Source organism: Pinus tabuliformis, chromosome X (genome assembly GCF_031772625.1).
Source record: "Pinus tabuliformis cultivar Carrire ecotype Pingquan chromosome X, CPIR1, whole genome shotgun sequence".
In the NCBI taxonomy this organism is placed as follows: domain Eukaryota; kingdom Viridiplantae; phylum Streptophyta; class Pinopsida; order Pinales; family Pinaceae; genus Pinus; species Pinus tabuliformis.
The window spans coordinates 464,142,414-464,154,813 of record NC_142308.1 but is presented as its reverse complement, the minus strand read 5'-3'; the positions used below and the strand labels follow the sequence as shown (position 1 = coordinate 464,154,813).

At 35.4% G+C, this 12,400-nt stretch overlaps 1 protein-coding gene across 1 annotated transcript; it reads right to left on the bottom strand.

Annotated features, from left to right (window-relative positions):
- Positions 1-880: 880 nt before the first annotated feature.
- LOC149140651 (expansin-B16-like) lies at positions 881-3,027 on the bottom strand. Its single transcript, XM_089449006.1, has 5 exons — positions 2,840-3,027; positions 2,495-2,606; positions 1,412-1,633; positions 1,170-1,299; positions 881-1,075 (listed from the first exon to the last, which is right to left on the bottom strand). The coding sequence occupies exons 1-5, from the start codon at positions 3,009-3,011 to the stop codon at positions 881-883; spliced, it is 831 nt and encodes a 276-aa protein (XP_089305132.1). The 5' UTR covers positions 3,012-3,027.
- Between the last annotated feature and the right edge of the window lie 9,373 nt (positions 3,028-12,400).

The window sequence follows — 12,400 nt, the reverse complement described above, 5'->3', positions numbered from 1 at the left end:
AATTTCTTGTCACAGATTTTTTACGAAATTTTATTATGGGAGTGTTTTAATTGTTTTTGTGGAAATAGATTTAGTGTTATCAAAAAATTCTAGAAAAAGTTTCTAAAACGCTTCAAAATTGTGAAACTTAACAACTCTAACCTAAATTTTAATTTCCAAAATTTCCCATCAAAATTTTATCAAAATTATACTAAAACTATGAAACTTCGACTCCTGAAACTCAAAATTATACTAAAATTAGGAAACTTCGACTCCTGAAACTACCCTCAAACTTTTGTGCAGACCCATATATATAAGTGTGTAAATAGTATCATAGCGTCAGCGAATATGCACCATCACCATGTCCATACCAAGTTTCTTGTCCATATGACTGGCCAGTCAAGGTGTAGCAGTCACGGAGGTCAATGCAACAGAATTGGAGAATTTATTTACATATTTGTAAGAATGTAAAATGGAAAGGGATCTGTCACTGAGCAGTGGTAAAGTTAGAGCAGATATCTTCAAGTGAGAAGCAAAGAAAATGTCAATCTATTCTCAGGATTCGAAGTCTAAACGTCTGTATATACGAATGTAAAAAGACAATATAATTCGAGCATGAATTTTCTTTAGTTGTTAAAATTAACAGAACTAAGAAATATGAGCTTGGACGACACCGAAATATATAGTTGAAATTGAAATGCATCTCCCTAATACAACCCCAAAACTGACTTCCCTGAAGATTTTTGAGTCTGTCTCCACTCAATTTTTGGGTAATATTTAGATATTACTTAACCTTATAAAAGCGAACGCGGAGTACACTTTTTTTGCACTTCTAGCTATGTTCACCACGGCACAAATTTTCATAAGTTATTCAGAGTATAAGTTCCGTACAATGAAACTATTAGTCATAGTTGACAAATGACCTGTACGTAGCACTGGGTTGCCAATTTTGTGGAATAACGTTGTTTGCAGTAAGCGTTTTTCCAGTTGAAAGAGATTGCAAACGAATAGAGAATGGAGCTTGTAAAGGACCGCTATTCAAACACCAATTTGCACCCCACGTCTGTTGCATTCCTTGCCATGTATCAGAGTTTGCCTGCATACATGAGCATATAAACATTAATGACAATCGAAGTAATATTTATAATAACAATCGAAATACAATCGAAGTAATATTTATAATAACAAACCTGCTTTAGATCGACTGCTCCAAGATCGCCATCTCCATCTTCGTATTCGATAAGTACAGCGAACCAGTAAGTAGTGGCACCTTCGTTGACGTGGAATGCAATATTCTTCCCCGGATACTCGCAAGGCACACTATACAATAACATCAGAAAGGAAAGGTGCAGTAATCAAATAAAAATGATACAAACATCGTAAAGGAGTTTAACTCTGCAAGTCCGACGACCGAGTACGGGTAGATGAGTACCGTTGGAACAAAATAGAGACGACTCCAGCGTTAAGCAGATCCGAAGATGTACCAGGAGATGCCATGTCGCTGAACGCAGTACCACTGAGATCAAAGTGTATTTTGCCAGAACCTGAGCAGATTCCACCAGGACATTCATCTGTAATAACCACCGTCACCGCGCTTTGAGAGCACAATCCATTCCCCGTGCACTTTACCTGCTTACATGAAACATACAATAAGCTAACATTTCATCAAGAAGTCCTGAAACTTTATGAATACCGAAACAGCACTGATAGTGTAAGATTTTTGACATACACAGATCTAGATCTGCAAAACAATAAACAAGCTTGCAAGAGAAGGAAGAAAGCTAGCAAGAATTGAGAAAAGAATAAAAAATTGATTCTACAATATTAGTTTTAGAACAAATACATAAAACAACTAAGTTAAGCTTAGTTGTACATGCAATAACTAAAGCTAACTAAAGTTAAGTGTGCTTTATCTTATGTTAATGTGTACATGTGCCACATGCAAGCAATAAGTTAACTGGAGCTAATCTAGGTGCATGTACACCAACACAGCTAGTCTAAGTGCATGTACACCAACATCCCCCCTTAAGCATAACTTAGGTGAGTGTGATGCAAAATGAATGAGTCCCGGCAACACGGCCATTTTAGGTACCCATATACAATGCATCAAAAAGGAGGAAAGAGGGAAAACCCAGTGGGAAGAAAACCCCCCTCAAAATATAATGCAAAAGTAGAGAAAAGACAACTGCTAGGCAGTCGTGTCCTTCACCCCGAGTCGATCTCGCAGGAATCGAAACTTCTGCTCAACATGTTTTCTTCCAGGTGTCGCAAATCCGCCTGACAGAGCGCGAGCAAATACGTGGAGACCATGAGATTGAGTATGTCGATTGTGGAAACTCCAATTTAGACTCCATTCTTTGTTGTTGCTTCAATCTTCTGAACCTGCAAATAAAATTGCTTGTGCACTGATTACAAATCCCTGTGCTCTGATACCATGTAAGATTTTTGAGATACACTGGAGCTAATCTAGGTGCATGTACACCAACACAGCTAGTCTAAGTGCATGTACATCAACAGATAGCATGCTCCGCATCCTTTCCCGTCTTTGAATAAGGCAAGACTTCCCGCAGCTATTTTTGATTGGAAAGGTATCTGTTTGACCAGGCTACCATATCCACATGCCCCACCTGTTACAATGGGTTAATTTTATTTTTTCACTCGCACGTTCATATCCTTGAATGGCTTTGAAAGCTCATGAGATAAATAATATAAAAAATAGCACAAACAACCTTCACGTGTTTGAATATTCTGGTGCGGTTTAGTAGATTGAATACTAGAAACTTCAATATTTAAAAATTAATTTAGAAATAATATAATAAACAACTATCGGCCTAAATAAAGAACTTAACATTGCCCTTACCCTCGCTTCCGTCTCCGTTTGGACTGCCATACCATGTAGCGGTGGCTGGCTGCCAATCACCTTCTTCTTCTACTAACTTATATTGATTGAGATTGACACCAAGAGCGATTACAGAGCATATAAACATTAGGCAAGCTACCTCATAAGCCAAACAGAGCGTCATCTTCCTCATTTCTGAACCGAAGGTAGAAAGCATAAAAGCTTATACTACGCTGGGCTCAAAGCCTGTGCAATGCAATGCCCGTTAAGAAAATGGAAAAATAGGGCATATTTATAAGACCTTTAGAACTCTAGTGAGTTGGTCGGTGCAAGGTTTTCAATTTCCGTCCTGTAGAAGGCCCACCCGTCCTTTTATATTTAGGGAACACCATGTGAATACGGATGCGACGATGACTAAAATTAAAATCCTAAAAGAATAGACCGATTTATTCGTTGGGTGTTGTCAAATGAACCGTGTGTAGTAATAATCCTGAGTGCTGGGAAGTCAAAAGCTCAGCATAGATTAGGGAGATTTGAGCAGCAATTGTAATTGATGAACTTAAAGCGTGAGAGGAGGCGATGATAAGGGATGCCCCCGTTGAAATCGAGGCTACGAGAAAGGAACTGAGAGGGAAAAAATGAACAAATGTTCGTAATTTTTATGGTACAAGGCACATGGTACGTTGTTCCAGTGTCGGCTTCTTTATCTTGGCCCAGTACAGGAGTGTTAGAAATTAGAAGAATTTGGTAGATTTAGATGGCATCTTGTTTGTCTTGTATTGAAAATATAGCTCATAGAGATTTTCCAATGAAGGCACCATCTTGGGTTGGGTTGAAAATAGCTTATCGAGATTTTCCAAAGATGGCACCATCTTGGGTTGGGTTGAAAATAGCTTATCGAGATTTTCCAAAGATGGCACCATCCACTAATATTTACTTAAAAGTCACTAATATTTACTTCAAAGGCTTGACAAGTTCAGCGCACTATCACAAAACTTAATAATTTTTCCGTAAAATGTTATCAATAATAATGACGCGGTTTGCTGAATTTATATTTTGTTTGGCTGGATTGTTAAGATTTCATAATCAGGGAATATTCTTTCTCTGATATCGAAAGCCAATATGAGATTTAATATTGCTCATCATCGCTCTGCACCTTTCGATCCTTTGTTAGACTATTGTATTAGGTTCATATTGCAGCGACACATGGCGGTTGCGACTTGCATGACACTTTTTGTTTGGCCTTTGCAACGATGTAGTGTTGCATGCGAGGTCAGTGAGGATGTTGGTCAACAATAAGCAAAGAGATTTCAACACTCAAGGTTTCGAATTGATACCATTTTGGAGTGAGTGACCATGTTGTCTCTGCCTAGAATACCAATTCGATTGAATGATTATCTATTCGGCTTGACATTTTGACATTTTCCCTCTTTGTTCTTAGGTTTCCACTGTACTAGGGTTTGATGTGGTAATGACGGGCTTTTGACCCTCACTACAACAATTTCTCACATGGCTTTGATCTGTAAACTTATGCTCTTACTCAGGGTTGAGCATCTAGTTCTTGGCTGAATCATCAATTTCTGAGTTTTTACAGTAGCTTTGAAATTTTCTAGTTAGCAGTGGTTTTATCAGAGTTAAGTCACTGTTATTTTCAGTGGTTGTAGGTCTTCCAATGTGGTACGGGGATGCTTTGTTGTTTACCCTTGCCTACAAGTTCTTCAATGCATCAGTGTGGAAGGTGGAAGGTAAAGGGTCGAGAATAGAATGTGGTCAATCATGTTCGTGGTAAGGAGAATTTTGGGGGCTTAACCTTTTCAATCGACTATTATGGCTAAAATTGATGCCATGGATTAATACCTTTCATTATGTTTAATTGACATAATACAAGGGAAACAGCTCAAGCTGTGCAGAAGTTATCTTTGGTTAAGGCTAAAGCGTCTCTTGAGGATGTTCTTGCTCACAAGCAAGCAATACCTTTCTGTGGCTTTTGTTGGAGGCAAAGACAGGGGGAGGGGTAGAACGTACGGCCTAATCACAACCTCGACATTCAAATGCCTAGGGCTGTTGGCCTGTATTTGTTATAACTATTGAAGAATGCAAAACGCAATGCTGAGGTTTTAATCCTACAACATATTCCAAACAATTTCCTTTTTGATTATTAGGGCCATAGCTAACTTTGTATGTTTAAGCTGCTAATCATTATAATATGTATTCATTTGATCAATTGATAGGTGGAGGGACTTGGTGTGGATGCACTATATATTTCACACATCCAAGTAATATTGGAAGTAATGCTTCATAACTTCCAAGTTGTAGTGTGAGTCGTGATTTTAGAAATAGTTAAAAATTTTTTACGTGTGGGGTTTCTTATGAATCATAGATTCACTTTTTTCGGATCTTATCAGGTAGAAGTGGATAAACTAATTCTTATATATATAACTAATTATGTGATCAATAAATACAGCCTGTCTTTGGTGTTATGTGTTTGGCTCTCTCTTTATTTTTCTAACATGGTAACATATTCTGTCTTAATTCCTTTGCGGGAAAAGCCAGGAAGATAAAAGAGTTTTGAATTTTATCTCACTGTACATAGATGATTTTTTTTTACATGCCTGTGTGTAGATTTGCTCGGTGTTTACAACCCTTCAACGTCGTGATATCCTTCCATCTTACTGCATCAAATTCTCTGACAGTCCCTCCGAAGTCTCCTTCGTTGTGACTACTTCCACAGCCAAATCCAGCTGCCTGACGAAAGTCTTCTAGCACAGCCACCTTAGCGTGAGCGAGGCCCACATCCATTAATTAGGATTGATTCGGTCAGAAAAGACGCATATCGACACCTCCTCCACCAGTTAGCTTGAAACTTTGAAATTCATTTGAGCCACCATCGTTCTCCTTGGAGGCTTCATATAATCTTTAGCATGTATACACTTCTGGTATGTGAGCACAATATTGCACGCAAAAGGTCTTCGGATCTTCAGTCAAAGGAGCAAGCTAGACACAATGTCTGCTTATTTCGATGGAAGCTTTTAGATAATTAAAGCTTGTTCAAGTTCCATACAAGATTATTCGGCTATGATATGCTTCTGCTTATCTCAAAATTGTCTAATAACGACAGACTACGGCCCCAACGACCAAGGCCCGAATCGAATTCAGGCTCTCAATATTTTCTACTGGGTGTCCCTCGTGGAATCGGTTCTGATTCTGTTCGGAATCCTTGTCGGACTTCGCATTGGAATACCGCCAATATGGTTGAAGTTCAGTGAAAATTATCCCTCGTCTTTTGCGTATTTCAGAAAATGACTGGTCTTGGAGGAGAAAGGAAAAATGACTGTTCTACATGTGGAGCCGTGAAATATTTTTGCTGAAGTATTGGTGCACAGCCAATGGAGGCCATCAAGAACATTGTTATTATTAATTTTATTTTATGCTATCTTTTATTAGTTTTCAAATTTATGCAATAAATTTTGTGGTATTATCGTGTTTATATGATTATTTAGGTTGGTTTGTAAAATTATTTTGTTGTTTGAATAAAAAAAAAATATTGGTGAAAAGGAGTTGTTGGGGAAAATGAAATGATGCACAATCACAAAGAATAGGTAGACTAATGTGACCCATCTTGTTTATAGAGCATCTGTGCATGTTATTATATACAAGGTCAAGTTGTAGAATTGTTTGCTAAAGACATTAAGTACCCAGAATGCTATCCTAGATAACTGATGAAAGTTGTGGAAGGTCATGGTTGGCAATTCCATATGATGGTTCAGTATCAAGACTGGCTCATCGCGCTCCACAAGGTTGAGAAGTGTTAATTCTGCGAAGCACATCAACGACGATCTAATGCAGATATGTCTTAAATGGAACAACTAGGAAGCTCGAAAGTGTGGTGGAGAAAAGAGCGGAAGCCATGAGATTTCAGAATAGATATGAGTGTTAGTGATGACCATACCAAACAAATTTGACAGAAATTTATTCATTATTGTAATGTCTACTTTCTAGTTTTGTCATGTAAGCGTTAGCCGACGATATTGGAGTAATGCTTCCATGACTTCCAAGTTGTCATGAGTTGTCATTGTGAGTCTATAGGTGTGATTCTATAAATAGTTATGTCCCTATGTGTGTGAGTTGTCTATGTGTCATAGATCTATCTTCGTCATATCTTATCATCTAAAAGTCGGTGATCTAATTCTTATATATGTAATTGCTTTATGTGATCAATAAATACAGTGTGTGTTTGTTGTTGTGTGTTTAATCACTCTCTCCGACCTCTCTCTATTTTTATAACAAGTTAACAAGGCTAAAAAAATCAGAGGCGAACTTATCATGCCCATGGAAGAATCAATCGTATGGTCAAAATATCCTCCTATGTTCTCAATTCCATGTGCTTTTTTATGCACATAACTACTGCTATGGTTTCTTCACTAGTCCATTTGAAGTAGGGTGCAATGTTCATTGTTTTGTAAATTGTTTCTTATTTAATCCTTAGATGTTTGCCCCTAATATAATATGTCATTTTGGATTGAAATTCTAAAGTAGTGGTTTTCTTTGATTTGTTTTGAACTTTTGTAGCTTACATGTCATCATCATGCTATATTGAGTTAATATGGTCCAAGAAAGAAACACCTCTTAAAAATGAGGTATGCTCTTTGTTCCTAAGCTTATTAATACTCCCTAGTCTAGAAGGATTATTACCCTGAAGTTATCTGGAACTGGATCATTATCATATGCACTAGATGCATTATCTTCTAATGCAGTTGTTTGTGCATTGAACTATAAATAGTTCCAAAATGTCTACATAAATCAATAGTGAAAAAATCCCTCTATTTGATCATATTGATGTATTATTTGAGTTTTTGGGGATGTGACATATTTGACTATTCTCTTTATTCCATCATATTGATAGATAATTCGATTTATAGTGACATGGAGTGAAACAACTTTTCAAAGTCATAAATATCGATGTATGAAGATAGGATTTGTTATAATATGTAGGAATGAGATTCTTGTTAATTGTGCACAAAGTTTAAATATATTAAGGTGGTATCTAGATTATAAGTGTTATATTTGAGCCTTGATTCTTATGTGTCTATTTTTGCACTTAGATTTTCATTTGAGTAGTGGAAATTTAGATTTTACCTTCCTCTTTTTTTTTGTAGGTTGAATCACAAATTTATCCCACTAGATTAAGGAGAGTTCAAGCTCTTGGTAGTGGCACCTCCTTGGAAGGTTCTAGAGAAGTTGGTATGCAACAATTCATGACGACAATTTTGAAAGAAAGAGATTATCAAGACTTGTTGTTTTTGTATCTTTTTTGTGGGAACTATACCACCTATTTGTCTACCAAACTTAAATTCTAAATTCTAGACTCTAAACAAACATGAATTTGTGAAATTTTGTATTGCATTTATTTTTTTCTTGATTGCTATATATATGTTTGAAATGACGGATTCAACAAGATGGAAACCTTCAAATTCTATTGACTATAATTTTTAAGGCACCAAGGAAAGATTAGAAGATTACTTGGAAGATCAAGTTTTCATTGAGTAATTAAAAATGGACTTATTTTCAATGCATACCATGTAGAAGTGTTTGCAAGGCTACTTGGGGAATAAAGCTTTGGGCTAAAAGTGTTTTTTTTTAGAATTCTAACATAAATTTTATTGTAAGAGACTTTGATGATGCACCTTAAGACTATGTCATATATTTATGAAGTTGTGGGTTGGGTTACTTTGGGATGTCCATTTAATAATTGTTTGCATTTAATGTATTGGCCGTATGAAATCATATAAAAAAATAGGGTACATATGTTTCAGTTCTAGTAACTGCTAACATTCAAATTCGAAACATTTCTTGAGCATCTGCCAAGTTGCATGTGGCAATGTAATGGTTTTGCCTAGATATTTATAAGTGTTCTAATCATTGAAGCATTTGGAATAAACTTATGGAATACTCTAATAAAATATTTATAAGAGTAGCTTATGGTAATAATTGTGAATAAGTGTGAGTTTTCAAAATGTTGGGATCCATATTTTAAATATATGTTTGTATGTGAATAATATATGAAGCATCAATTTCGTTATGTCGAATAAAGTTTTCATTGCTTAACCACTTCCACACTCAGACCTAAACATGCTTCAATACATTTGTCGTTGATATTGAACCACACATCTATGTGTATATATATGATTTTCTTGACATCTTACATGGAGTTGCATTGTTGTTTGGTCTGGATAGCCCATTGACAATGTAATATGAGGACGTTGAAATGAAATGGCTTGTCTCTCTTGTTGGTAGAGATTATTTGTTAATTAGCATGCAATATGGATGCTTTGAATGCTTCACATTCTTCTTTGAATGTGGTCAGTGTAGTTGATGGCAATGGTGTTGTAGGAACTGATGACACTCTTTTGAAAATATTTAACAAGGTATGCCTTCCACCCTCGCCATTCACTTTGATGATAACTTTATGTTGTTGCATTGGTAAATAGCAAATTTTATTATTTGTGCATTGATAGGTGAATCTTGATTGAATATTGGGAAGCCTATTGCTAGATTGGCATTATATGTTAACTTAAAGAATTCTTGCTATTTTGTAATGTTAAAGACACGTAGAAGTGGATCATTAGAGCTCATTGCATGTGTTAAAGTAGGTTGGCATATTGCATAGATTTGTCACAAGTCTCACACTTATGGATATTAAAGTTAAAAATGTTAAATGAGCAGGAAAGAGATGATAGCTTTTTAGGCTAAGAGGAGGTTTTCTATAATAAACAGTGGAGAAAAGAGGCCTAGGTACCATTTTCCACATGGACCTAGACACAAAGGTAGCTATAAAAATGATAATATTTGCAGGGGACTTTTGATGAAGATGTTGATCATTTGATTAGCATATGAGAAAATATTATAAAAATAAAAAATAATAGATATTGTTTTGAAGCTTTCTTATGGTTATATACTAAAAAAATATTTGCATACCTTTTTGAACATCTATTTACATAACTTTGAATATTCTTATTTGCAAAATCTATAAATCAATGACATGTACATATTTTGTGCATGAGACAGTTCAAGCTAGCCTTTCATTACAATTAAGCAACATTATGACCAAGGGTTGCTTAGATTCTTATGATAAACATTTAAAGACCATACCCTAATGGAAATTGCTATCCATACTTGGCTTATCAAGTTCACTACTTATTGGCATGAGCGAGTGTGAAGTGTCCTTCTTTAGAGAACTGGAAATACGTCTTCATAGGGATATGTGTTGGGTGTTCATTTTCCATGAAGAATTATCCATATTTCATGTTTTATATTTCTTGTACATATCAAGGTTCTCTTTATAGAGGTCCTGATTGTGCATATTTCTTGTAATTATTATGTTCATTTAATTGTAATCTCATCAAGAGACACTCTCTTTACCACATCACCCTCACATGTTATTTTCCACGTGAACTTTCCATGTATCTTTGTTTTAGTAGGATGTATTAATCCACATCAATCTCACATAAGAAACATGTCTGAGCCCCTATTAGGGTTGGTAGTATCAGGAAGAAAGTACTAATATGAGGGTCCAAATCTCCTAACAGCCCAATACCCAATGCCCATATGGTTAGATATCCTATAGCTAATCACTTTTCAATCGTCATGGCCTACTTCCCATCTATTGACATTATGGGTTTCATTAGTGTCAAGGCCAGGAGACATCATGCACATCACGATCACTTGAAATTTGAACTGTAATCTCTCAATTCCATGATCCTATTACTTGATGTCATCAACCCTCTATCCCTATGAATGAATGGGATTTCAACTACTATATATATCAAGAGCTTTGCAATAATAATAGTGGATATACTTTTGACACCCAATACTTCATAATATAGTGCTATGGTATCCACCCTCTTAAGATAATCCCACTTCTAGTTAATCCATTAGTCATAGCCCTCTTATTTCTGATATGACTAAGGATTGTAGTTGAAGGCTTAATCCCTGATTTTTATTAGGAAATATCGAAACAAAGGGGAAATTCCATCCTTGAATTTCTCAGTAGCCTAAAACCAAGGGAGGATTAATTCCCAAATTTCTTTTGAGTGAGGCATGACTATAGAGTAACTTTCTTAGCCTATCCTAAGAGATGACAAATAATTGGCATGGCACCAAATATACTCATAATACTTATAAAGCCATAAAGGTCCCCATTTATCATGAATACATCATCAATACTCCCTCTCATTTCCACATACTAGACACTCTTATCTCTCTATTTCTTGAGACAGTTTGGAGATGGAAATTTTTCCCTGTCGTGTTAATTTGAAAACTTGTATTTTGATTCTCATTTCAAATTTATTTATTTTTATTTTTATTACATAATATATAAATTTATATACTATAAAATTTCAACAATTGGTTTTCATTGTTTCCATTTTGAAAACTATATCTCCTTTAGCAAGAATGTTTGGTGTGATGTCTCTCACAAAAGTAAACTTTGAAGTCATGTGTCACACAAAATTAAACTTTGGTGTGGTGTGACATGTCAACAACCCAAAATTTTGAGAAGATGTGATGTGCCACATGAAGAAAAACTCCATGAAATATATGGCCAAGAAAGAAAACTTTATCCCCTGTGATATTCCATGCTAATGGAAATTTTTGATCGATGTTATAAACAATATTCTATGTTCCAACAAAGGATAGTTTACAATGGTGCAATATGTCGCATGAAAATAAAACTTTTGTCTAGTGCATTGTGTGACAAAGATAACAAGTTTGAGGACATATGATATTTCACAAGAATAAATACATTGGTGTGATATTGTGTATCACATAAATTGAAAGCTTTACTAAATACGATATGCCACTATAAGAAAATATTTGGTGCAGTTTGATCTATCATAGTCATTGAAAGTTTAAGGAAACATGATATGTATATGTTATTATGACCACAATGATGTTATTTTAGCCAAAAAAATTTATAAATAATATATCTCAACTTTTTTACCTTTTAATGGCATACCTTTTGCATCCCACCATATGCTTAAGTACACTTTAATCTTTCTTGTAGTTGGACATCTCCAAGCTAGACTAAGAAGCCATGAGGGAAGAACTTTCTTAGCAATATAGGGTGAATTTATGAAAGTAATTTACTAAAACTCATCATCCCTACTTCCTATGATCTATTTTCTCTTGACACTGGTCTCCCAACCCCATGAGTGATTATATCCTTCCTTTACACCTTTATTCTCAATTACTGTCTGTTATAGGCACACTTACTACTTCTTCCTTCAAGGCGTCATTCTCCTTCTTGTGGATGAGTGATTCTAATTTCTCTACACATTTATTTCCATGGGTTTTCCTTCTCTTTGATTGAATTCTTATCTTTCTTGTCTTATATTTCATATGTCAACTTTGATAGATTTCTGCTAGATATATCCATCAATATTGATCAAGAGCTTCGATTTAACCCCCAACAAGTATTATAATGGTATGATACACATACTAATGAGTAGTTATGGTACTATTACCCCAATTCTTTGATAACTACTAGAAGTTATTATTGCACCTCCCCACCAATTATTTTCTTCG

Coding starts and splice junctions, on each gene's coding strand:
- LOC149140651 (XM_089449006.1), bottom strand. CDS start 3,011: ATGAGGAAGATGACGCTCTGTTTGGCTTATGAGGTAGCTTGCCTAATG. Junction 1,634..2,494: donor GGATGCGGAGCATGCTATCT/GTTGATGTACAT, acceptor ATGAAATGTTAG/CTTATTGTATGTTTCATGTA. Junction 1,076..1,169: donor GAGCAGTCGATCTAAAGCAG/GTTTGTTATTAT, acceptor TCATGTATGCAG/GCAAACTCTGATACATGGCA.